This window comes from Buteo buteo, chromosome 9 (genome assembly GCF_964188355.1).
Source record: "Buteo buteo chromosome 9, bButBut1.hap1.1, whole genome shotgun sequence".
NCBI classification, from domain to species: Eukaryota; Metazoa; Chordata; class Aves; order Accipitriformes; family Accipitridae; genus Buteo; species Buteo buteo.
The window spans coordinates 2,835,285-2,862,979 of record NC_134179.1 but is presented as its reverse complement, the minus strand read 5'-3'; the positions used below and the strand labels follow the sequence as shown (position 1 = coordinate 2,862,979).

The 27,695-nt window shown below is 43.2% G+C and overlaps 1 protein-coding gene and 1 long non-coding RNA gene across 9 annotated transcripts in view; one reads left to right on the top strand and one right to left on the bottom strand.

Annotated features, from left to right (window-relative positions):
- Nucleotides 1-353: 353 nt before the first annotated feature.
- On the bottom strand, nt 354-18,979 carry LOC142034156 (uncharacterized). Of its 8 annotated transcripts, XR_012651502.1 has the most exons (8): nt 18,069-18,309; nt 10,714-10,854; nt 8,784-8,878; nt 8,175-8,228; nt 5,118-5,188; nt 3,971-4,027; nt 1,988-3,672; nt 354-512 (listed from the first exon to the last, which is right to left on the bottom strand). It is a non-coding gene; the product is annotated as an uncharacterized LOC142034156 (long non-coding RNA). The 8 variants fall into 8 exon arrangements; XR_012651497.1 differs by having other exon boundaries at nt 354-3,672; XR_012651500.1 differs by lacking the exon at nt 3,971-4,027 and having other exon boundaries at nt 360-512; nt 1,988-2,119.
- A 365-nt stretch (nt 18,980-19,344) lies between these two features.
- Nucleotides 19,345-27,695, top strand: part of PRDM10 (PR/SET domain 10) — a 44,269-nt gene continuing 35,918 nt past the window's right edge. Inside the window, exon 1 of the mRNA XM_075036675.1 lies at nt 19,345-27,412. Coding sequence (XP_074892776.1) covers nt 27,320-27,412 — 93 coding nt within the window. The 5' untranslated portion in view covers nt 19,345-27,319. The remainder of the gene's footprint in view (nt 27,413-27,695) is intronic.

The window sequence follows — 27,695 nt, the reverse complement described above, 5'->3', positions numbered from 1 at the left end:
GTGGCGAGGTCCCGCCCCGCCGGGAAATGGCGGCCAAATCTGAGGGCTGAGGCCGCGGGGAGGCCCTGAGGGGAAACGCGGGGCGGGGAAACACCCCAGCGGGATTTTTCCTCACCCACCTCTTTTATTTTCAGGCTGCTATAGAAATTAACCGCCCACGTGAAATGCCTTACCTCGAGGAGCCCAAAAAGCTGTGGGCTGTATGAGGGTCTGTGGACTAAAAGCCCTCCGGCCTCGTTGCTTCTCCCCGCCACAGGGATGAGGAGAGGGTTTGCTGGGCGGTTTCCTCATCTAAAAAGAAAACTGTCTGCACAGCTATCCCCTATTTCTTAAAACCCTTGATCCGTGATGCTACTAGCAAGCTCCGAGCCGTGCTTGTTTTGGATAAAAACCAACGCAGTTGTGCTTTTTTCTTTTTTTTTTTTTTTTCCTTAAAATACAGCTATTGAATGACAGTCATAGGTTGTTTCGTCCCTCCACCACACCGAGGGCGGGTGCTCACCAGGCACTACCTGGAAGAGAAGATGGCACGCGTGCTGACAACCATTGTAAACACAGCAAAGCTCTCTGTACGCTTTAATTAAAACAACTGGCACATATCCCCGACGACACATCATCATCATCATCGCCTTCGCCAGTCTGCACACCGATCAGCGTGAAACAGCCGTGCCTGCGGTCTATTTTGAACAACTGGAGCACAGCACCGGTTTCTTTCAGTGCAGATGTTGTGCCACAGCTGGGGCCACTATTTAAGGGCAGTTTTCTGGCTTTAAAACCAACCATGCCAAATTTGCACTGACTCTGTTTTTATTTCACCATGTTATTTATAAAAACAAATTTTAAAAAAACCAAACATCTTTCTACAAAATGTCGCATAGTTATGAAACATTCCCATTCTCAACTTCTATATTCTTTAGCGTCTCTTACGAGCGCTATTTTCTGAAATGGTTGAAGGGAATATTGCTGAAATGTTGCAGATGGGGGTAAATCTGTATGAGAGATCAATAAGCAGCCCAGTTTTAATTAAAACAGCTGACTGGTCCACTAGTCACTTATTACAGTCTCTTTTTTATAGTATTTGAAAAGCCTTAAATCTCTTTTACTGCACTCCTCTGGCATATATAATTTTCTTTTCAACTTGGCCAAATTCAGTTGGAAAATGGAGTGAACAAGTTCTTTTTGAAAACTGATAGATTTTCATGTAAATATTTTATTATGCAATATGAATACATGAGTAAATAACAGGAGCTTGAGCTAAGCTTTTCCCTTTTCTTAAAAAAGGAGGTATTCTTCTTTCTCCCCAGGCCAAAATGTACAAGCTCTTTATAAATCTTTGGATAGGGGCTTTCATTTGAGGTTGAATTTATATAGCATTTAAAGTGCTATAAAAATTAATATACCTTTAATACTTAATATTTACATAGTGCTTGGTGCATATTAATTAATGTTCACAACCCCTCTGAGAGCTAACATGGCAAAACAGCTGCCAAAAAAAAAAAAAAAAAGAAAAAGGGCTTGTTAATTTGGGGTGTGTGAAGACTTGATTTTTGGGGCACAGCAGAAACTGAACTAATTGGCTGCAGGTTACCGAGCAGCTCTTGCAATTGAGTCACAAATGTCTTAAGTGCAGAGACATGCAAAGTATGATGGCCCTAATGAGAGTCTGAATTTCCACGGTCACATGGTGCCCATGTCAGAAGTCAGAGCAACAGTACAACCAGAATACACCTAGTCCTCCACCTCAGCCTAGTTGGATATAATACTTCATGGTGGGGCATTGGCTGTTAACACAAAAGAAAGCAGCATCCCCACAGGCAGGCATGACTTAACCAAACAGATACTTGATTCACTTCGGAGTATTTTTACTGACACAGCCCCGATTACAACAGCGTTACCCTCCATTTTTTCCAAAAAGCAATTTCAGTCTGATAACTTTTGGAGAAGTCTCACAGATAAGCATGAAGTATGACCTCAGCTGCGTTCTCACCCCCTGTAACATAGCCTGCTCCTAGTACTGTGCTGCAGACACACCAGCACGTAAGAGCTGAAGTCCTGCCACGAGGCTGCAACACAGCATATTCCGCTTCAAAAGCGAGACCATCAGTGCTCGGTTCACTACCTAAAAAACAAGCAACAAATCAAAATTTGAAGAATAACAGAGTGCCCTTCATAGAGAGATCAGTTCTCCCCAGGAAAAAAAGTCCCAGAAAAAAAAAAGTTCTAATCCACCAGATCTTGTTCTTTCCTTGGTGGTCATCAAGAGCTCTGAATGCAACTGAATTTATGTGGCTGCTAGGTGGCAGGGAGGAAGGGAGATTGAGGCAGAGTCTCCAGCACAATGCAAATGTGATTCCAGCAGTTGGATAAACCCAAACACTTCCAGCAGGAAAAGGCTTTGGGGGTGGTTGCTTTCAGATTAGTACTAGTCAACATAGGAACGGCAGGTTATGCGACTGCAGGTATGCCGACACTCGCGGTGGTGATGGTTAATTTACCGTGGAGACACATTCCAGATGAGAACTGGTAGTTATCTGTCGCCTGTGACAACAGTGCCAGTTTGAATGAATGCTGTAAGGCTGCGGCATTCCCTAGAACACCTTTCCCGTTGTTACTCCTGTTAGGTAGGTGGCAGATTTCATTTCCTTCCAAGAATCCCATTTTATATGCTTGGTTCCAGGGCTTTTAGTGCCCTTTTCCCAGTACATCTGTGCTAACGAAGCACTGAGAATCTCATCCTCACCTTTGGCTGCTACTACTTATTCTGTAAGAAACATTTCAAAGTTAATATCTCTGCCCATTATCACTTGCATGACCACAACTGTGTGAACAGAAAGAACCTATTTATGACTGCAAAAACGTGCCCTGAAAGGGCAATGTTAAGCTCTTGATAAAAAGGGCAAACAGAAGTCTGTGAGGAATGTGTCTGGTACCATTAAAGTCACTGGGAACGGCAACTTTAACGAACTGATGTGCTGAAATCCTGCCAGTACCTGGAGAATGAGTTCACAGAAGTGAGAAAGTCTTTGAATATTCTCACCATTCTCTTAAACTTCACAAATTAAAGCATAAAATTGATATAACCTGTGAACGGTAATGTTTTGCAGCTCTTTTAATTAAAAAACTTGACTGAAGATTTAAATAGCAGATCATATCATTCATACCAGCTCTATGTGACAGATACAGGCAAATTAGAGGTTGCAGAGGTAGAGCCGAGTCAGCCTTGGTTTTAGGAGATAGAATGCAAACTGACTTTAGAAAATGACTACAGCACGTGGTGGGCTTGAGTAAAGAGAACTCTCTATTCCAGCACAATTCAGCAATGTAAGAAAAACTAAACAGTGCTTCTAGAAAAAATATACCACCCAACTTGCATGAATGATATACAGTTGACTGCCACAATGCATCACGAGCCATACTGCATGTAGGGCAACACCTCTATCTGTTAACAAGGCTGTATGAGGGGCATAAAGCAATGCAAAACTTTTATTACTCAACTAAAACTTGATGCAACATCCAGCTATGTAAGTGCCTTTGGGAAATGATACTTCTCCAAAACCCATAAATAACATGGGAAAGTTGCCATCCTGCTCTGGAATTGAACATCTATATTTGGCTGCAAAATCTCTTTGTGGAAGTCTAGGGTTCCTGCAGTTTTGCAACTCAGTCTTCCATCTGTAATTCAAAAGGACAACACATTGCAGACAAGGTGTACAAAGTCCAGCAGCAATGAGATGAAGGAAGAAGGAGATGAAGAAACTGGGCTTAAGGTATACACAGAGGATGAAGATGTTCCATAGAAAGAGAATAATTGAAAAGATGCAGAGACCTTCTAGGCCTTGAAAGATAATGCAAGGCAGACAGCAGTTTAAAAAAAAAAAGGCAGGCGATTCCAATGGGAATACAATGAAGTTTAGAAAAATGAAAGGATGGAGAATAAATAAGAACAGATGTATTGTAAGTGGAGTTGTACCTTAAAAACAGGGATAAAAGGAGTAATTGCAGGCATGAGGAAAAATAGCATAGGAATCTGTGAAAAGGAAGTGACACAGTAAATAGTGGTGGACAACAAGCCTTTCTGTTTCTACTCAAAGACATCTTTAAAAGGGCTTGGCAAGGAATGGAGGAAAAGTCTACCCTTTATGGTATCAATGAGTCCTTAACTCTTGATGGCCATTTTTCTACTGCTCTGGTCTGTGCCTCAAACAGTGCCATTAATCTGGCTTTCATGCAGGTATTCTGAGATTTTTCCGGGGGGAGATTTAAACAGCAGGTTGCGCTGCGTTAATCTCAACCAGCGTGATCCTTGCCTACAGCATGTAACAGACTGTTAAGGAAACAGTCGTAACATTAATACTTGCTCTCCCATAACTGCAAACTTCAAAATAACCCCTTCTTTTCGGTTTAGAAATTACTGCTTTGCTGAAGGACATCAGCACAGAAAATGTTGCAATGCATTGGAAAATGAAAAATACATCGATCGAGGATGCTTAAGGCTAGCACAACAAGAGCATGGTTGCTAAAGGCAGCCGCTGCTCCTTCAGTACTCTGCGTATCAATCCTAGCATCGGGAAAATGTGCTACGTCTATGATCTCCTCTGATTTTCTAGATGGAGGGCAAAACCAGTGACCACGATGAATTTAACTGGACAGTTTGTTTGTCTGGAAGGAAAGACTACCCAAGACAAATGCAGCATCTGAAAGATACAAGCAATCCTTTTTGGAATAGATTTGCACATCTGTAGGATTCACTATCCAGGAAAGGAAATTACCTCTAATATATAATTCAATAGAGTAATGAGCCCACACTCAGATTCAGGATCCCAAATGCAAAAATAGAAAAGAGCCTAACCACCTTTTTAGCTAACCTTCAGTTTTTGGAATATACAAACTGGGTATTTATGCTGCTCATTTTCTCTCTCCAGATGGGTGCGAGGCTTTGGGCACAGGCAGGATCTCAAGGCAGAATAATGCCTGATGCTTCTGCAAAGAGCTGCAGCAAACACTTAACCGGACACATGGAACTCAAAAGGCAGGGGCTCTAAAGGTCTACAAATAAAGGCATAGTCCTGACACTGGGGGGAGGGAGGAATTGCAGAAAATATTTAGTAAATTCTCACTCTTTTGCATCCTTATATCTTCCTACAATGGGCTGAAGGCGTCCTGTCATCTTCATCTCTTCGAGTCCACCCTTGAAGACAAGAAGTGTTGTTTAGTCTCTGAAGATGGCAGGATCAGTCATTCAAACCATTCCCACTTAAACAAGCCGAGCAGTGCAGTTTGTGGGAGACAAGCCCTATGAGAGCTTAAAGAGAGAAAAAACAACCCAAACAACCCACAATTAAAAAGAATCCACCAACAACTGAGCGTATTTTCCACAGATATGGGCTCATTATGATGTTGAGATTTCTCCTGTTGTCCTTGGACAAAGTTTCTTTCCTCTCCTCTCATCTGCTTGCCTGTCTCACTCAGACAGTCTCATTTCAACGGCGTGAAAGGTTGTTCATTTTATAGAGGCCTTTCATGAAAGATGAAAATTCAAATATGTTATAATTAGCTCCAGTTCCACATAAGTCACTATTATCGCAGCTTTTATATTAGATCTGAATTTGTCCCACAAATGTGTGTGTCAAATATTACAGTGGAATGATTAATGATACCACACATAATGGAAGGATTAAGCATTGATGCAGGAGAGTTGCTTGAGAGGAACAATTTTAACTTCTTTCCACTCATAATTTATTTTTGTCCTGTACTGTAAAAGAAACCTAAAATTGAAAGTAAAAATGGCTTGTGTTACTGGCAAGCAAAAGAAGAGATCGGATCATGATTGAATTCTTCATTCAGTATTCATTGGTGGATTAAAAACCAAATCATCTTAACAAATGGCACGGCAATGAACAACATCAAATGTAAAAACCTCAGGACTTGTCCTGCTGAATAAAGGTAGAAACATTTGCAGCAGCTTTGAAGATAAGTGCAATTCAACAACAAGAAATCTACCCCTCCCTCTGCAATCAGGTCTGATTCAGTGCCTGTTACATCAGGCATCATGGAATAACCTGTGCTAACAAGCTCTTTTATGGCACACTGAAGTCACTTTTTATTCCCCCCCTCTCCACCCCGTTCCCCCCAATCACTTGGTGCACTTACTCAGTTTGCAAGCAACAGGGTGTGTTAGGAAGTAACTTATGACACAGCAACAAACAATAAGGAATTTTAAGATGTCTAGGAGACATGTCATGTCTGATACTGCAGAGCTTTATTACTGGGAACTGTTGTTTTCCATCAGCTGCCCAATACTTTTAAGTGCTTATTTTTCTGGTGCTCTTAAAAGCAAGATAACTCCACCAAAAATTCCCCCCTTACTCACTCTAATTTGATATCAGCATAGATGGCTGCAGTTTGCATCATTCTATTTAAACAAACATTAAGGTACATTTCCTGTTACAATAATCATTAGAACCCTGATGGACCCAACCACCCAGTCATTCTTCCTGTGTCAACACAGGAATATTTATTTTAGTTTCTTGAAACACACACCCTGTAGACAAGGGAGTTGTGCGCCAGGTACTGCAGGGACCTGCAGCTTTGCCCTCCGGTGCCTCTCGCCAGACCACGCTTTGGGAAGGAGCTGAAGGGTCTTGTGCCGATAGGCAGCCTAGTCTTCAGCTGAGAGTTAGGGGGAAAAAAAACAGTGGGATTTTTGGAATTCCCAGGCACAGGAATTAATATTTGCAGACCTCACTCTACACTTTTTTTTTTTTTTTAAACGTCCCAAATACAGACAATGCTCTCAAGTACTATTTATTTATAAACTCATTTGAGAGCAGCTTCATATTCTGCACTGGGTTTTTTATAACCTTTGAAATGTCCAGTTCTTTGGAGGGCCACAAGAAAATGAGAAGTAGCAGTACTTTTGCAGCGTTCAAGCTACTAAGGCAGCAAGAAGTTAGAATGTAGGTTCTCCTGGTGATAAGAAATAAAGAAATACATGTATTTGAAGTCTGTTTCAGTTCAATAAAGGCATGCAGCAAGACACAGCTGAAAGGAACTAGGACATCTGAGTAGAAGATGAATCCCAATGTCTCCGAGGAAAGGAGTGGACCGCCTACAACTTCCACCCGCAAACCCATGGCCCGAGGGGCAGAACAGCCCCCTCAATTCCTCTCCTGAATCACAATTTCTCAGAAGATGAGTCAGCACCCGAGAGATCTCCGTTTTAACAAAACCCATGTTGCTTCTCCTGTAACTTTCCGATTGTCATTTCCCATGTTTTGCAAAGGGCTGAATTAAAAGTTGCCCTTTTTATTTTACAGGTTTTTTTACTATGATTTTCCCTCGTGCACAGCAAGAGAGAGTAGCCTGTGCTCTAGCCATCCCGGTTTGCCAAAGGCTGAAGGTGCCTTCCCCCCCGCCCACCCCAACAATAAAGGCATTTTGTCCCACAATAATGAAAACATCAATTCGCAGGAGAGCTTCACACCGATACAAGCGTATTCTGCATTTTATGAAGCAAATTACAAGGCTTCTTCCAAGTCTAGGTTTCCCTGCCTTGTCTCAGTCATTTGGTTGACTCCCTAAGGTCTCTACCGAGATGTAGCTCATTGGCTAAGTTATATAAAAGGAGTCTTAAGTAGAGCACTCTATTGAGGTTTGAATTTTCCCTTTAAAATGCAAATGGCTGGTAGTTAATTCCCTTTTGGGATTTAAGAGCTGAATTTAAAATGGGAAATGATGATACAAAAATATACTTCAGAAAGCATTGCAGTATGAGTAACGAAACATTCGCCACATGAATACAGATTCTTCTGGTGAGCCAGACATCTTCATTTATCTGCATTTTAACAGTTTCCCGCAAAACTGCTTTTGGCTAAATTTTTCCTCAACATATTACCTGCTGCAGTCTCAGTGGACTACAACAAGGGCAAAATTTGACCACGTTTTCTATTTTTTAAAATCTCATATATCAGCACATTTAAATATATCAATATTCTATCAGGTATTATAAATATCTCCCTCTTTTCTGTTAAAAAAGTCTAATGACACCTTTTCCATGCTTCCTGAAAATATAGCTGGATGACAGACCTGTTTGCCAGCTCCTTTGTTGACTGGAATGGCTAAAAAGCTATCCAAAAAAGTGTCTACTCAAAGATTTTAAACCAATACGTGCTTACCAATTTCAAAAGGAATGTCTTCCATCTCACTTTTTCATAATTATCAGTTTAATTCTAAGGGGGGAAAAACAAGCATGTATAATTATGTCCTTAGGTCAATTTATGCTTAAACACATACATATGCATATGCCCCCACAGACACACCCCTACAACCTTACACAGAACTGGGGGATGCGAAGTGCTCTAACCTGCATTTAGAAATCAGAACGCTCCACTCCTTGCATGATCAGGCCTTAAGTAACTCAACTGGATTCCCTGCATTTGTTCTGTCTTCTGGAAAATATACCTTTATGTAACCCTTCAAAAGAATTCATTCCTATGCACACGGACACTAGCACAAACACATACACCCATTATTAATAAACCTGGTACCAGCAAAGGTTGGAACTGTATCATCATGATATGAAACCCACAGATCGTATGTCTAAAAGGGAACCGCAAAGTTTCTAGCCTATGTTTAGAAGGGCCTAACCCTGTGATCTAGTTGAAGAACTAGAAAATATTTATATTTGGATACACTTGCTTTAGCGTGTGGGCGCAGAGCTGAAGCACATGCAGCAGTGTGAAATAGGAGCAGACCCCAACCCAGGTTCCCCCGGCCAATGCTACCTGCTGATCCAGCATCGACTGCAGGAGCCCAGCGCTGGCACACGGGTAGATCCCTTGGCAGGGTCAGCAATTAAATACCTACACCCTCTCAATACCTGAAAAACAATGAATTACACAAGTCTTATTTCAAGTTTTTCCTCTGTCTATACAAGAAGAGATAGAATATATCAAATATTCAAACTTTTCCTTTTTGCCCTTCTTTTGTTTCCATGTTTTTCTGCAAATTGCATACTGTCCAAGTTCTCTGGGCTCTGTTCTCTCTTTTTTGTTACAGACTGACTTCAATCAAAGCCTAGATCTAAAAGTCCCCAAACAACCAACAAAGAATGTATTTCAGTACGTTAAATTTGAGAAGTCACAATAAGGGCTGTGGTATAATACTGTGATATCACTCACAAAGGACTATTACTTCATTGTGAATGAAAACAGCATCTGGCACAGAGCAGGAAATAATCTACCAAAAAGCATCCATGAAGTACAGCTATGAAAAATAAGAATCAAATGAGTTTACGGCTATGTAAGTTGTTACCTTCATTAAAGGATCTTGCATTGTGAAAATGTTTCTTTAAAGTAAGAGAAGGAAAAACACCATAGACATTAAGTCTTTTTTCTGCCTTTGACTCAAATCTTGCCAGTAGCTTTTCAACAATTGTGTGATTCACTATTGAGTATTTAATCATGAAAGAACCCTGCATTCTGCACGGTAGAGGGTTCTTTCATTCATTTTTATTTTGTATTTATGTTATCAACCAACATGTCAGCTGTTAAAGAAAACCTGGTGAAAGACTATGAAAGGAGATAAACCTCCAGCAGGTGTTACAGAAATACCAAATTGTCTTTTACTCTTAATTACACCTTTAATGTGTTTTTGCTGTGTTGCGGTTGCTCTATATTAAAGGAAAAAGTATTTTGTAAAATATTTTTTCTACGGTTTCTGCAACCACTATAACAGAAAGTGAATGGGTCAAAATAAAACTAGGTAAGGGGCAAACTTGGGAAGGAAAAAATGAAAACAGGCATCATCAGCAGGTTTCCTAGAAGTTCTGCGGGGAATTAGTGAGGAGACAGCAGAGAAGGGGAGCCAGGCTCTGGAATTCATTACACAGATTAACATAGAAGGAGATGTCTCATTTTGCATTTGAGGAAGACTGCAAGGATGTGAAGTGGCTCATTCAACTTCTTAGTGTATTCTTGGATGAAACTGAACTCACCAGGGAGATAAATTCAGCCTTATCAGACTGATCCGAGAAGTGTAAAATGACCTAGTCATCTTAGATGTGTTACTGTCCTTTGCCTTCCTAAATACCTCAGCAACTAAAATAATAACTTTCAAGACAATCTCACCATGGTGGCAAAAAAGATATTTCAGTGTAAATATTGGCTACTAACTGGATGGGCCTGCAGCTGGCAAGTCTCTTGATCAAAATGACTCCAAATTTGCTTTAAGAAATGTCCTTGCTATTACTGTGGTCCTCTATTATTCAGGCAAATTCACTAAGCAGCAAATTTCAAGAGAATTTTGAAAATCAGGGGTCAAATTGTGGGATCCTTTGATAAAACTCACAGCCCAGATCCTACCACTGTAGTGTATCAGCTTTAAAGAGAGTCTTCCCAAGCAAATGGATTTTAGAGCACTGGGAAATATCAATTCTACTCTGACAGCAAAACTCTTGAAACAAAGCTAAAGAAGGGTCCCCGCAAGATTAAGGCAGAGCAAACCTAACGTGATGCAGGACACGCAAGCCCTCAGCTGAAACTGCAGCAAATATTTTATTGTGAACTGCAGCCTCACGCTCAGGCAAGCAAATCCTGATTTTTTCCACTGCATGCAGGCTGAGGTTACAAGAGTTCAAAGCAACAGTTGAACAACTCTGTAATAACAGAAAAATGCTAACTACTGTCATAACTGTGTTTGAAAGAATGCTCTCACCTTACTGTGTAAATCCACTGCTTTGAAGAAAACACCTCTGTTTTGGGTCAAGCTGGCCAGGTGCCTGGGCACACCTGGAATACATAACATTCGGGCACACCTCAGTAATATCATACAAGCTTTGACAACAAGGAGTATTTCCTGCAAGGAAAAAAAAAAAGGAAAAATAAAAAAAGAGACTGGCTCAAAATAATTGGGTTACATTCTGTTCACTAAAAGATTTTGGGGAAACAGATTGACAAGTTATTTCTTCATAGCCTACAGTATCTGCATCTCTCCTCCAGTGTCATTTGTCTGAAGCACAGTGGAGGATCTGCCAGAATTCCCTGCTCTCAGCGGCTCTGCGCTTTTCCTCTGTGCAGCAAATTTTCATGTTTTTCCTGTCTGGCTGGCAGCAGAAGTTTTTCATTTGTAGCCATCTGCACCAGGGCAGAGGCTGCGGCTTCAATCTTAATGGCTGTCTCAGATGATACCATTTTCTTTTTGTCAGCTTTAGAGATAAGCCGACATTGAACTCACTGACAAATCTTGGCACTGGCTACACGTTTACTCCATTTGATACCTATTGTTCTCCTAAGACACTTGTTTTCAAAGGTGTTCAGGTATCTGTTTATAGCGTGGGTGGAATACGCTTACCTTTCAAACTCAGTTTAGTTTCAAAACATTCCCTCCTTTAAACTAATCAGTCACTAAAGTAAACCTTTCTCTGCCACAGGGACCACTATCCTCTTGAAGGACACATCCAACTGCAAAGAACTGCTCTGCAAAAATATTTTGAATGCAATCCAAAATGACGTCTAAATCAATACAGCCCCACACTGCTGCCGGTGTCTGCTCGCACAGCTCTTGCTGCAGGGTCAGGTACTCAAACAGGACTCCGCAGTATCCTATGCCAGAGATGTTGATTGCAGTACAACACCATCAATGTTGCAAATGTTTTTCACCACAAAATCCCAGAATGCTGTGGGAAAAGTTCAGCAGCATTGTTCTTTGCAAAGGTCTATTGTCATGATAGAAAACCAAGAAAAAACTTGAAATTATAGCAAGATTCAAACCTCAGAAAGAAAAAAAGTTAAGCATACAACCTTCTCTAAAATTGTAAGCTGTTTTTTTTTTTGAACCAGACCCACAAGGTTTTTATTGACAATAGTCCAACAAACATGACACATAAGACACACTCTAAAGCAAAACATAAGAAAATAAAAACCAAATGCAAACTACTTTGCCTAAAACCAGGACTGCTGTAGGGACAAAACTTTACCTACAACACCCAAACAGCAACATTACACCCTGCCAGTGTGAGGCCACTAATAAATCTTACTGATCCTGAACAGCTTCACCTGGTGCCTCCACCCGTGGGCCCAGAAGCTTTATTTAAGCTGAGCCTGGGACTATATTCTTTCTCTAATTCTTGAGCAGTGTTAGGCTTTACTTTGGGGTTAGTTGTACTGGGTTATGGATTTCTAATCTCACTTCCCTGCTTGATCTTAACTCAGTCTCATTGCAGTGGACTTAGTGAGCGACTACAGGATCTTGTCTAATCCTGATTGTTCTCATAAGCTGGTAGCTATGATCTGCAGATCTAATTCCTGTCTGGACCTCAGACCTACCTCATTCTCTTGAACTTGCCTGCTGACCTGGATTTTTAAATGACCCTGACTGCCATCTTCAGGTAAACCTTACTCATCTTGTTCAGGTGCTGAAGGATGAGACTGTAGCTGCTGAGTACTTTCACAAGCTCGGAGATCCAGACTCTTGGATGAGAGCTAGAGACTTCCAAGGGGAAGTTTTTTTACTCTTAGGAATCAATAAGGGCTTCTAAAGCTGCTTTGGAAAATGCATCATGCAAGAGGAAAATTTCTTTTTAAAAGCCCTGTTTCCCTACTACAGCAGAGGAGCTAGTAAGACAGATAAGGGAATAAGGAATGTGTTATACAGGAGAAAATGAAAGAAATGTGGCTTGCATAGTCTAACAAAATAAACTTTGGGAGAGGATATAACTGCTGTCTATAAATGCATCAGGAGAATAAACACTGGAGAAAGAAAAAAGTTCCCTATTTAAACTGCATGAAAGTGTTGGCACAAGAACAAATAAGTAGAAATGGGCCTTGGGAAAAAAAACAACCAACCACCCTTGTCTACAGTGATGTCTTTAGTCTCTTGTTCAAGGCTGCAAGAACAAAAATCTCAATTTCTCCTAAGAGAAAGCCTGCCCAGGTTATGTACTGTGGTGTCTGTGATGGAGAGGACTCACTGGTTTGGAACCACCTCTCCCCAACAATTCCTACATCCATGAGAAGGTCAGACATCTTAATTCTTCAATGCTGGGGATGGAGGAACACTGACCATCTGACAGATAGTATTATTTTTCAGTATGTATGAAGATATTTGAGTTTTCCCATCTGGGAAATTTACTTTTTGCTGTTCTATAAACAGCCCAGATAAACAGAGTGTATGGTTAGCACGTATACTAAATGAGATCATAAAATATGATTATTTCTTTTAAATGTGGTTGCTGTCTAAACATCTACCATAAGTTATCACTGAACTTTTTTCCATGTTGCCTCTCTTATTTACCTACTAAGTGTATCCAGAAGCAGGATGAGTATCTCTAAAGATCCTTTCTTTCCCAGCAGAGGCTGGGTAAGACTGACTCTTATCTCAACATCACTTTTTTGAAAACAACTATCAAAGGGATGTGTATTAACAAGTCTTTTCCCAGAGCTGGGAAACCTCTAGAAAAGTTAAAAATCCTATAAATCCTGTAAATGTTCACAATTTTTTTAAAAGCCTTCATTATAATGCCTAGGACAATTTTAACAGAGAATATTCAACCTTTATTCAACTTTCTAGCAAACTCAGAAATATCAAAAAGCATTGTTAATAGTTTTCTGAGACATTCTAGCTTCCTTAACGGAGAGGAAACCCAAATAGCCTCTGTGTTTACTTTGCAGTTGATGCACAAATTATTTCCTACTAATGACAATGCTTCTACGTAACCAGAACTGGATAGTGGTGACACTGAACTTGAGTGAAAAATCAGCCAAAAAAGTTGGGTACTTTCAGTGAAATATTGTAAGGCTAATCATGGTTGAACATCTTTCCCAGAGAAGAAATGCATGTACTAAATAAACAGTAATCCCAAATGAAGAAGTAGTTGACCTGGATTTGAAGTTGAACTACATCTGTCCAGTGCAGATTGCTGGGAAATGCTTCAATAATTAAGAAGTCTTGCAATGCAAAAAAACCTCTGGTGCATCGGTGTTCCTTTACTTGCTGTAGCCTGTCAGCTGGAGCATTTACTGCTACCACAGCCACCTGGCTGCCTTGCTTAAGGGCCAGCACTCCACAGCAGCAGCTGTGCACAAGAATGAAAAATACTTTTCTCACCCTGGAAAAGCTTGCAAACAGGCAGTTTACATCAAGACTTGTGAAATGCTAAACTCCCTTGGTTGATTTCTCTCTTCTCCTAAACCCAAAGACCTCAAGACTCTATCAGAAGCAGCAGCAGCCTTAATAAATATCGTTCTAATGGAGTCAGGGAGATATTGGTGGGTGAGTGGCAAAGTATTTTCCCTGCAGGCATTTTTGCAGCCAGAACTCGCTTTTCCCATGCCTGTATGGCAGCATGGCTTTGCTAAAGAGGTTTTCACAGTGAACTGAAAAGCTCCCTTTTCCTAAGAAGACTTGATGCACCTTTTAACAAATGCACAGCAAAGATTGAGGGGGGGGTGTGTGTGTGTGTTGCTATGTGAATGGTTTCCTCACTTATTACTGTACCTGTTGCCTATATTTCTTCTTAAATATTGGGGATAAATACCATTTGGGTGGGTATGGATCAGCAAAAAGGGTAGCCAATAGTGACAGTATGTGATGAAATGCTTTCTCTAATGGCATGTTTTTCATTTAGTTTTAAGTAAAATCACTTTAAAGTTTTGAGATGATTAGGTAGATGCTATTAAGGCACGCTAAGCCCCCAACTTCTTTTAGTCAAACCCCTCCTTGCAGTATAAGGGGATTAATTTAGCTTTTTTTAAAAAAAAAAAAGTTAAACCTTTTTTGGGGGGGAGATGACCCTTAGAACCACAATGGGATAACTCTGTTGTGTTTCTATGTGTTTTACATGAGGCCACTTTAATTAAATTTACGTTGGCTTGCTCTAACCCAGTAAACTCACATCACTACCTTCACCATGGTTTGTATTCTCTGGGTAGGAAGTAAAGTAATTACATTTCAGCTGCATTATAATTTAGCAGGTTCTAACAGAAACATGGAGAGAGCTGAAGTTTTTCCATCTTCTAGATTGGTGTTTTAAATCACAGCCAGCTGCTGACTTGCACAAGGGAAGTTAGATGGGTGCCACAATGCATAACCCAATTTTGTGCACCGTTTAATTTGGAAATCTAGGGGCAAGTACCTACTTATCATGCACAGATGTAGTCCGGGAGGTCAACAGGGCCAGTGAGGCGTCATCTGCTTCTATAACTCAAATGAGTTTACAGCACTTGAGCATTTTTCTTTGTCATGTTTTAATCTACATGCTTCTCAAAATGGGATAACATCATGAAGAAAAATCAAATAAGCCCAACAAAACCAGAAACAAGGAGGTATGGACAGGAAAAGACCAGAAAAGCTTTTTAGGAGGTCTGGAAGCCAGAGGGTTGGTGAGCAGCTGTAGGGGACTGTGGTCCAGGCGCAGGAGGCTTGTTTATAAGGCAAACACTTGTGACAGTGGTTTTATTAGGTGAAGAGAATGGATGAAGAGGTTCAAGTGAAAGAGTTGGGTCAAAAAGATATTTGCAAGTAAATGAAAAGGGGTGGGGTTGTAGTAGGCTTTTCTCCCTGGAGCCTGAAATGACGGAGAAATGGGCCCTTGCCAGGAGGATGTCAGTATGCACGCTTCGATGAGGGACACGGTGCTGCGTCCGGGAAAAATGAGCCTTGTAGTGGCCAAAGGGAAGAGACAAAACAGGCAAGAAGGGACACATGCAGCAGAGGCAGCGCTGAAACAGCAGTATACAAATGAGGTGATGTAGAGATGGAGATACAGATCTGATGACCCAGGAGATGGGAGGGGGAGGGAGGAGGAGGATTTGATGAAGGGTTATAGCACTGTTCCAGACAATACAGGCAAATGGGGAAATTATTTTATGTAGCTTATTTGAACTATGAAAATTAGAAATAAATAAATTTAACCTTGCGTGAAGGCTTCTCTCTCACAGCATGAGGCTATTGGAAAAACAAAGCCCATGCTGGAGCATCAGAAACAACACATTAAATGTGGGAAATACAATAGGCATTACATCAGATTCCAGATACTGCAGATGATGATTCAGACCAGCATGCTTTTTCTGCATCTGGCAGCTTGTTGCATCCACTGTACACTTGCACTGAATGGGTCTTTCCAAGCTAAGGAAAAAAAACCCACAACAACCCCAAACCCCAACCTGTGGAATAACTTTTGGAGTATGACCCGCATACCAGGAAAGGACAGCCCTGAGGTCCTGCGGTGTTTTGTGCCCAGTTGAAGAACTACATGTCTGCATGAAAACATGGCACAATACTGTGTTTGTGTCTGAGCCAGTAAGTCTTCAAAACATTAGGGAGATTCTTGGAAATCCCAAATAAAAATACAACACTGAAAACACTTTGATTCTTTTTAAAAGTAACACGTATAGCTGTTGAGACTTATGAGAAATAAAGCAGTTTTGTTTGGTCTTATGTATTTCCTTGTGCTATTTGTTATCCTAACGTTTCAGCATGGTGTAATGAAATTGAAACTGGTTTTATAGGTTAGAGGAATAAATTGACTCCATAACTCTCATAATTCAAATTAAGAGAATGGCCCAGAGAAGTCAAGAAGTATTATGGAGGGGAAGACAACAACCCCCAAACCCCCACAGACTTCTAATTGGTAACTAATTCTGCTCACTTCAGTTTTAAAATCCTTTCTTATCTAACATTTTAAGGCTATGTTCCTAAGCGCAAGTTAGAAAATTTTCTTTTTCTTTTTTTTTTTTAAATCTTTATTACTTATGGAAGGCATGGGTCAGTACAACAGGGGCTGATTTCAATATATGCCTGTACCTCTTTATTTAAAAGACTAGATCGGGCTTTAAAAAGACAGACCTAGTGGAGAAGTAGATGCTTAACTGCACCAAGATCTGACCTCTTGTTACTCTCCTAGGGCAGAAAATGAACAGAACCAGTTTTTGTAAAAGCAGTGATTCATCTTTAACCAAAATTTACCCTTCCTCTACTACTGGATTTTGGGTCAATTGGCCACAATAGCCTGTTACAGAATCTGCTGCTGCCCACGCTTCAGTGGAACAGTGTTTATTAGGCACATGCACACATGCAGTTCATGAAGCCATTTGGAATAAATTTAAAAGGTACTAAACACAGAGATTGTCTTATTTAAGAACTATCTGCTGAACTATTTGATCAAATAGCTTTCTGAGTGTATGCTAATGTCAAATAAGGAATAAGAAAAGCGGTATTTTTCCATGCCACCATAATACAAACACCTCTTTAAGATGAGCGGCAATGAAAGTATGGCACTAACCCCACTGGAATGACCAATTAGTTAAATTTCTGAACAATAGTAATTATTATCCTTCTCTGAGCTGACATTTAGGACTCAGACACATAAACCACGATAAAAAAGAAATACCAGCACCAGTCTCGGTCCCTTTAGGCAGAAAAGAGCCCTTTTGGGGACGTTTCCTCACGGGCTGACCCTCGACCAGCAAATAGCTCTGGCTTCAGCTTTTAATTTGTAAGTGTATAAGTAAAATGACAGTGAAACCCGCTGGACTGCTGTTTTTGACACCATTTCGGACAATTATACTCCGAGGGAGCTGCGGAGCGTCAGGGCCGCCAGCCAGGCGAGAGATTTGGGCCTCACCTCCTTAATGTCTGGGGAGAAGGAGATGGACCCAGCCCTCCTTGCGATGTAAAAAAAAAACAGGGGGGGGGAACAGGACACACACAGAGGGACAGACCCCGGCCGCCCCCCGCCCCAATAAATCACTGCCGGTCACTCGGAGACCGCTCCTCCCCGCCAGCAGGGGGCGCCCTGCCCCCGCCCCTCCCAGCAGGGGGCGCTGCTCGCCTCTCCCCCCCACCCCACCCCTCCACACACACACTCCCCCCCCAGCGGGGGGGGCGGAGCGCCGCGATAAGAGGAGTGCTTTGATTGGTGATATGGCCCCCGGCGGAACGGAGCGGGGATGAGAGCGGCGCTCTGATTGGTCGCGCGGACTCGAAAGGGGGGGAGTAAAGGCCCGGGCAGGGGTCCCCCCCCCCCCCTCCCCGTGGATCGGGGTCCCCCCCTTGCTCCCCGGCCCCCTGACCTGTCCGCCTCCGAGTCTTTTCTTGAGGACTTTTATGCCCTATCTTCGCGGGCGGAGGCGTTTCAGCCAATCAGCGTGCGGCGCCACGGCCTGTTGCCAGGCAGATTATGGTAATGAGGTCCGGGCGGCCGCCCCCCCTCCCGCTCTGCAGCTACCATTGTGAGGTGAGGACAGGTGGGGGGGTTTGGGGCCGCAGCGGGGCCGGCGGCGGCGGCCGGGACGCGGCACCCGCACGGGACCCCCTCAGGTAACGCGATGGGACGGTCCGGGAGGGAAGCCCGATCCGGGGACGCCGCGGGGACCAGCCGGGGGTTTTGGACTTGTTGTTTTAGTCGCACCCAAGATGGCGCCCAGAGCTGGCGGCTCCTTAGCGCTGGGGACGGGATAAACCGTTCACTCCCAGGAGTGGGGGGGGGGGAGCAGGGCGCAGTCATTCCCCTTCCCCCCCCGCGGGAGAGGTACAGTCCGCTTCCCCCCCCCTCGCCGCCACAGCCGGGATCCCCCACCCGCCCCGGACAGAGGGAGAAGGGGCTGCCCCCACCCCTGTTTTCCCCCCTCCCTGGATGGTACAGTCCGGACCCCAGCACCTCAGTGGCGGGGGGGTACCGGAGCCATCTTGTTAACCCCCCCCCCCCAGCACTGTGGGCGCCTAACAACCCCCCTCCCCCCAATCACTCTGGGCCGCTCGCTCCCCTCGCCCCGTGGTTAGACCAGGTTCCCCACCCTCGGCTGCCGGGCCGTCCCCTCTCCTCTGCTAGCCCGGCGCGGCCTCTCGCCGCCAGCCCCCATCCCCGTCGTCCCGTCCCCCCTCCCGGGGCCGGAGTGGTTGGGGCTGACTGACCGTTGGGCGCCCTCACGGGGTGGGGTGGGGTGGGGGGGGGCGCTGACGGCGCCTCGCGCTTCCTCGGGGCGTGGGGGGGGGGAGGGAGGGTGCGGCTGCGGTGGTTTCTCACACTGGGGAGCGGCGGCGGGAAGCGGGCTGGGGGGCACCTGCGCCTCCTGATTGGCCGCGTGCCTCGCGCCCCTGCCTCCCATTGGCCTAGTTAGGGGAGGGGGCGTCGCATCCCCCTCCCCTGATTGGCTGCTGGTGGTGGCGGTGGTGGGGCGCGGAGGTTATATAAGGGGGAGCGGGTGGGGAACACCTGCAGTCTGAGCTGAGCGCTGGTCGACGGTCGTGCTTGGGGGGGGTCCCTTTGGTCACCAAGATGGGCCCCAGCAGGGAAAAGCTCAGGTCTGGGTGGTCCTGGGGCTTGGGGCGGGGGGGTGGTAGCCCTGTAGATAGGCTCGTCCAAGGGCAGAGCAGGACCAGGCAGCTGAGTCCAAGCTGCGGGAGGTGGTTCCATCCGTGGAGGGCCTGAAGGAAAGGGCAAGGCCCCTGTGTGAGCAGAAGAAGCTTCTGCAAGCGGCAGCTGTGGTGTTTGCCACCGCTCTGCGATCGTTGGTCTTGGTGGTGGTGGTGGTTGCCTCTGCCAAACAAGCCTGTTCTTGTGGTCTGAGATACCGTTATAGCACGTGGCTGTTTGATCTTGCAGACCTCTTGAGACCCAGGTTTTGGTGTTGAGTTGCCCTGTCCCCCCATCCTGTGCCACGGTTGCATTAAAATTTTGTTAATGTGAGCTTGTTGAATCGTTGAATTGGAATGGAAAAATGAGGTCCCGGTGCTCTGCCTTTCAGAACTACTTATCCTAAAGGGACAACTTGCCCTTTATAGTGTTAGTTTCCCTGTACGAAACAGTTCAAGCTATGCACGGTCACCTCTTGCCTCTCAGCTGCTCGTTGCAGATCCTCGGAAGGGGTCTGTACATCAGAGTTAAAAACCTGGTTTAGGCTGCTGAGCTTCATAGTCCTGAGAGTGAAATGAATGGTCGGTATTTGCGATGTGCTTTTTGGTATCTGTGCCTCAACCTGTCTCCCACGCTACTGATATATTCATGGTTCTTGTGGGCCTTTAAAGAATGAACAAGAACAAAGCTGGGCGTCTATAAGATGCGTATCAACGTTTGTCTTTCAGAGCTTCAATGGGAATAGAGACTATACTAAACTTCAGCTTTCTTCTGTTATATTTTTAAGAATTCTTTTTTTTTTTTCTCCTTTTTATTGGTTAAGTTAGAAGATGAAATGCTAATAACTGATTTTACGAGAGGGTTCTTTGCGTGTTTTGCAGAAATAAGATAACTGGTAGTCTCAAGCCTTCTAATGCCTTCATTTCTAGGAAAAAAAAATGTAAGAGGGTGTATTTTTCTAGTCAGTCCTTAAATGAATAACTTATCTCCTGAATGGTGATGCTTTTTGGCACTTTGCTATATGCTATTCTTTTGTGTATTAGGCGTTTAAAATGAAGGCAGCTTTATTACCTTGGTTATAGGATGAGATGTCGATGTAATTGTTGTTATTATCTGATAGAAAAATTGACAATTTGTTTTTGGAGAGAAATAGGTATGTGGTGTCACTTGCTCTCCTCTGGCACCCTTACTACTAACCTGCAAAGAAAATCCCTGGATGAGCTCTTTTATGGTAATTTGCTCTGCAGTCGGCAGCTACCTCGAGTGTGTTTTTGACCACCTGCAGCTGCTGTAAGCTGTGCAAACTGAATTTTAATTGATTTATAAATGTAGCTAATTATGGGGGTTGTTTTAATATTGTGAATTTTGTTTTGACTTAAACAGGAGGTCAGGTCTATTTGTCACTTTTCTTTCATGCTAGTAAAACACACAGAAATAGCAGTTGTGTTGTAGCCCTTAACTGGCACTGTATGTTAAGTCCCCACCTGTTTCAAAGTACAGCTAGCCGAGTTTGTTCTCTGTGGCCTGTAGTCCTTCCGAGAATCAGCTATCCTGAAAAAGACAAGTTTGATTATCTCCTGTATTTTACAGTAGAAACAGTTAGACTTTCAGCTACTTATCTGATACTTTGTGAGAGAATAGTTGCAACAGACTGTCATGCTTTCACCTTCAGTGCTCGGGCACTGTCCCTTTAGGAAAAGGACAGTGACACACGTTGGACGTGGTATCAGAGGACTGGCCTTTGAAGATCTAAGAGATCTCTTCCAGCTCATTGTTGCTTTGATGATAGATGTGCCATAAGAACGTAGATAGATCGATTCATTATGCACAATTTGAGTAAAGAGTGAGTTTGTGTTTGGCTGAGCTCTTCTACTTGTTATAGGACTAAATAAATTGAAGCCAGGTTTCCTTTTGTGGAAATAAATAATCTTTGCTGCCCCAGCCCTATGTATGGTTTCCATTGCTAACTCACCAGTAAAACATAAATATTGGGGTTATATATTACCCGATTATTAACATTCAGCCAAAAGGCACCAGAGCCAGGGTTCCTTGAAACAATATGTGCTTTTGATGGATGAGAATGCAGGGGAGGAGACGGCAGTCGTGACTCAGTCCTCAATGAGGTTAGAAACCTTCTTGCTGCAATGAAAGTGTATTCTTGCCAAGGGACCTCAGGAAATGCACCGACTCTGCCTTCTAGGCAAGCTGGGGTAATTAACTTAAGTGTGGGATATAGCTTTCTGCAGACATATGTGATGTTCCTTTTGAGCATAATAAATCATTTTTGTATTAAAAGCTGGAGGAAGACCCGTAGTCGTAAAACCCCCTTTTGCAACAATCTTGCTGTCCTTGCATATGGTTGGCGGTGAAAAAGAGTGGTCAGTGAGCTCAGTACTTAAAGGATTAAGCTAATAACCCCTGCTATTATTGCTGCAGGGAACCCCAATCTATATGCAAGCTTCTTTTACACTGGGGAGTAAATCACATTAGCTGTTTTATGCGCCATTATTGTAAAGTGGATTCTCATTTGAGATACTGCAGTGGCTTTATGGCTCGCTGAGCAGGGAGGTGGACTTTTCCCCTTGCCCAGCTTTAATATTCCCCCGTTCTTCTCATCCCAGAGAAGGGACAAAAATGAATGTTCGGCAGCCACTGGCTCGGGTGCTTTCTCAGCAGAATGGCCTTAATTAGACCTGGAGAGGTTGCTGCAGATGAAGTCCCCAGAGTTTTTGTCTGTGTATCTTCTTGTGTAATCCCAGCATTGAAAGAAATTGTCATTCCTTCATAGCAGGTATGCCAAGAAAATATGGTTACAGTTGATGTTTTTTTTGTTTGTTTTGGTCGTGCTTTTCTCTGAACTTCAGAGCTGAGCTTTCCTTTGAAGCACCATGTGAGTTCACTATAGTCAAAAGCACTTACACGCCAAATACAAACCAACAGTGACTTTGGGGTTATTGGAGGATTTCTCTTAAAGCACCATTGCACTCGCATTCCCTAGGTGTTAGGGGTCATAGGCGCACCTATGAGGTGACACGGCGTGGGTGCTGTGATGGCTGAGGGTGGGGTGTCTTCTGCTGAGGACAGCAAGGCTAATGAGGACCTTGCTGTTGGACAGAGGCACTTTGCCCCTGAGCATTGCTTTCTCATCCTCTGGAGGGGAATGCAGTGATTGGGGAAAGCTGCTCATTTAATAATACAGCTTCAGAGAAATCAACGTGCTGCAGGAACAGGAGAAAGGGGTTAGAGAGTAGCGTGGTCGTCAAGGAGTTTTCAAGTGAGATTTCCAAAAAGTTGAAGAACTGTTCAGAAAATGACACAAAGGTGCTTTCCACGCATCAGGAGCTGCGGAGGAGAAGCTTCACCATTAATGAGATTTTTTGGATTGGATGTAAAAGGCAAGAACTAAAGAGGAAGGCCATAGGTCTCTGACACCAGCAGGTCCCCAGAGGATGTTGAGAAAGGGAAGGTAAATGTGAATGGCGTACTGAAAGGAACCTGTTTTGTCTTGAAGAGGCGATGGTTTTGCTTGCACTTACCTGATGAGGCAGACAGCTGGATATTATGAGTGCACAGACACGTAGAATATTCATCCTGCCCTGCCTGTCTGCTGACCGCTCTTTGACTCTGAATCGGATGCTTTCTAGTTGTGGTTAGCACCAGGTTGTTCCTGCACTGATAAGCCTTGCTGAGAGATGAGCGCAGTGGTGCGCTAGTGTCACTTGCTAACTTTGAGCATGCTTCTATCTGTGAAAAGTGTCGGCAAGTTCTAGGGAGTTCAAGGGCAGCACCCATGGGTGCTGTCTCAGAGCTCCAGCAAACACAAGTCAGAACGAGCTTATCTTCCACTGGAGTAGATATTTTAAAGTAATGGGAGCTGCGGGGGTTCTTGATTCACGAGATAGATAGATATATGTAGTGACACACTGCACCCTGTCACTACCTTGCCACTCTGATGTACTGGAGTGATACTGGGATATATTTATACCTGTTACCATTTCAGATTGTGTCATCACCCAGCATGGACTGGGTGAGGCATGCCTGCTATTTTGGGGAGGAAAAGGCTGTCTTCACAGTTTCTGTAAATGGTTTAGCATCTCGCCTGTTGGCATTGCTTCTCGCTCATGTGCATGATGCTTATCAAGTTGTATGCAAGCACTGGGGTGGTGACAGGATTGCAGTTGATATATTGGGTGATGGGTCTCATAATGTCTGTGTGTGTGTGTGTGTGTGTGTGTGTGTCCCCTTGGACACTGCAGAATGTTCCCATTGAGGTACTTGCCTTGGCATTTAGCTTGTCTGAAAATGTCTGATGCATGTGAGATACAGGGAAAAAAATCAACAATTGCAAAGGATAATCCGTGGGCAAACGGTAAGGAGAGCAAGCAGAGAGTGTTCCCTTGCATGCCAGCTGTTTAGCAATGCCCAAAGTTTCACATGTATTTCTGCCAAAAGAAAACCAACAAAGCTTCCAGCTAGACCCTTTGAGAAAGTAAGTATTTTCTTTACTTGTATCTCCCAAACTGGTATTACTAACAGGCTTAGTGTAGAGGCCACATACGCCAACTTGTCCATCACGATTCTTCTGCAGTTAATTTGAAAAAATATTGTGGCTATGTGCTGAGCTGGACATCTGCCGCTTCCTTGTGCAGCGAGACATCTCTGCTGAGAGAAGACCACAGGGAAATCATTAAAATCTCGAGGCACTGTGGCTGTCTGTCATAGCTGTAATGGGTATTGAGAGGGGGATTTAAAGAAGAAAATAAGATCATGCAGGATTAATGAGGGAGAGCATCCTATGGAGGACTAGTGAGCAAAGTTATTTCGGTCTTTTCTGTCATCAGTGTTAGAAAACTTACTCGGGTGTTTGTGTTTCCTGGAGGTTTTGTTGTCGGTGACTTTGGACCAGATCTTGCTTTCCAGCTCGTGACCTTAACTGCAGGTCTTGTTTCACTATTGGCTTTTGTACCAGCTAGATTTCAATGCTTGCTCCTGCCTCGGGCCCTCTTTATTGCCTGGCCTTGGTACCTCTCTGGGATGTGGCCTGCCTGCTCTTGCACTGACTTCTCAGCACATCCACGTTTCCAGGGAAACATGCTTTTCTGTGTATTTTGGTGATGATAGAAATTATGAGAGTTTGTGGAGATCCAGTCTGTGGTAGGAATGCATACCAGAGGGGCAGATCCTAGGATGTATTTTCAAGTACAGAAGTTGAAAGCATCAGCAAATCCTGCAGCTCCTAATAATGTCTGATTGTTATTGCTACACAATTGGCTGGGCTGAGCAGTGGGGTTTTTTTTCATTTCTGTGAAGAACAGCAACAACAGTACCATTTATAGAAACTGCACCACCGAGCCACTGAATTTGGCTCAACCTTGCATTTTTCCCTGAGATTTGAGATTACTGCTAACCTTTAGAACCATGGCAAAACTTGAAATGACTGTCTTCTGCTTTCTTTTCCGACTTTTTGGTACAATTTTTTTTGCAGATACAAATCGTAATGTCCAGTTTTGTCTATTAAAGACCTGTCTGAACCCTTCGGTCTCCTTTCCGCTCAAGTTATAAGTTTTATTTGTGCCAAAATGAGTCTGCAGGAGTGAGTCAGCATCTTCTTTTAGACCTTCAGTATCTGCTTGTGGGGAAGGTCAGCCAGAAATTCTGCTACTTGTTGCACCATGTGGAATTAGCCAGAACCGGCCCTTTCTCTTAATTCAATCACTGGTTAATTTAATTACATTCTTATTAACAGGATAATTTAAAAACCCAAACCACCCAAACTTGAAACCTCTAGCATTTATTTTTATTTTTCTAAGCAATTAGGTAATTGATTAAACTACTGGCTATTGTTAGTGCAATTACCTGAATTGGCTCTTGATTAATAATGACAGTCAAGAAAAAGAGCTGTTTGGGATAAACCAGCCAAAGAATATCAACAGGGTAGGCATTTAATTTTACATAAAAATTGTTCAGATTATGTTACTGACATAAATGCTGTCACGTTTCACACAAGCAGTTCTAGACCCCTTGGTGATTGTATACCTGATAAAATGAGTGAGGAGTTCAGTGAGAGTGGTAAGATTAGGTATGAGAAAAATCCCTGAATTAATCCTTAATAATGTAGCAAGTAGCTTTGAGATAGATGGATGAAAAGTGCTATGTAGGGATGGATGATATTTACTTATATATCAGAGCTTGTGTGTGCTGTAATACATAAATAATATTTGTTTGTAAATGACCTGGTTTTAAACACTTGGAGAGTAAGGCTGGTGTTTATTGGTCCTAATTGCTTGCTGCAGTTCATTTTTCCATACTAATGAGATCCCCTAGTTGAAGTGCTGCATGCAGGTACATGTATTTCTTTTTTCCTTTTCTCCTCAGTGCTTTTTCTGGATGTTTTGTATCAAGTAATATTAATGGGAATAGGATTTCTGCCCCTTTATTCCCATAACCTAACAGTGCATGGGTCTAATAGTAAGTGAGAACAGCCGTCGCACTGCTCCTCAGTCTCTTCTTGTGTGGGGGACGACGTGGCACACGTGTACTGAGTGGCTCAGCACGAGAAAGCAAATGCTAGGCTCTAGTCACCAATAATGCCATGACTTGCTGTCTAGCGATGCCCAGAAATATCTTTCCCACAGTTTTTCTTTGTATATGTGAAAGTCATATGTTCCGGTTTTGGGTTTTGGTTGTTCCCCCCCCCCCCCCCCCCCCATTCAGTTCAGTGACGTTAGCCTGAGACTTTTCTGTACTATCGATTTATATGTTCTGGCCAGGACCAGTGGTACAGTCAGTGCTCAGGTCTGCAAAGCTTACTCGTTGCTGGCAAAATTAGTAGAAGGCAGAAAGTGCCTGCTGCTGCCTTTTTTTTTTTTTTTCTCCTTTTCTTTTTTTAGTTTGTCAATGACAAGCCAACTGGTAGCATTTATGGGAACAAATTATGACTAAAATAATTTGCATTTAAAATGCAAATGAATGAAAGCGTCAGCAAGGAGCATTCTGCTTTCTTCCTGGTGCACAGACGGGGTACTGGCATTGGATCAGCCCAGCGAGGCACTCAGTATAAAATAGAGTTAATTGGACTAGCTGAAAAATGAAATGGGCTCAGCCTCATGCTAATTCCTGGGCCTGTGATTTAATATGACATTAGAGACGAAGGACTGGGAAGGTGCTGAACCACTGACTAAACCAATCACCAGAGCTGTAAATTACACTTCTGAGATTCCCAATGGCAGATTGAGAGGCCCCAATAAAATTGCGTGAGGTGAAAAAAACCTACCTTGGAAGCAATTTGTCAGGATCTTTGGGCTCGCATGAATTAGAGTTTAAGTTTCATTGTTCTTTTTCTAAAAGTTGTCTGTTGTAACGCTGCCTGAATACCAACTGGGACTGCAGTTTTGTACAAGGTGAAAGCTGACTGTAGATGTAAAGCCAGTTGGCTCTTGAATAAAACCTCTTTCAGACGAACCGAGAAACTGGTGATGCATCTCTGAACGTAGTGTTTTCTTGTTGGAAGCTTAAGGTGAATTTTCTGCATCATGTATTGATTTCTGGTCCTGTAGGTGCCAGAAGGACAATGTGAAGAAATGCAGAAGGAATTCAGTATAATCTTTCAATGCAGGAGGCATTCCGTATAATCCTTCAGTGCAATTGTAGCAATTGTTGACTTGTTTCCTCCTTAACAGGACTTGGAAACTATTATACGGCAGAACTTGAGTGTGCTAAATGAAAATGCACATGTTCGTAAAGCCAAGCCTGCTTTACTCTGGCAGTGTGTTCCTGTAGTGCAGTATCTGATGATAATACCTCATATCTCCGTTCTGTGTCTCACACTTGTTTTAATATCTCTATTTTTTCTTTTTTAATTTTTTTTATAGCCATGTTACGGAAGATCACCTTGTCTTCTGGAAGTAGAAACACAGTGAACAGATGAATCTATTCAGCCAGACATTCCTCCAGTAGATCTCTATCCCCATGGAGCACCACAGCAGAGAGGAGATGGACTCAAAAGAGGAAAGTCCTCAGGTGTGGGCTGACTCTGCTGAGCAGGAACAGAATACTGCTCAGGTGACTAGTGCCTTCCAGAGCTCTCAGTTTCTGCTCAGACCGAATTGGGCTCGGTGCGGTGGCTTAGCAAGCAGGCATTCCCATTCAACCCTTTCTTAAAGTCTGAAAACTCAGCTTTCATTTGAGGAGAAATACAAACATGTCTGTGGTGATTTCGGATTAAAGCTTCAGCAAGTGAGCTGTGCAAACTGCAGCAGGGAGTATGCAGACATCTGAAGCAAGCTAAATGAAGCCAGCCAGTGGCTATAGAAGTTTCAGTGTCCAAATATATGTATAACCATGT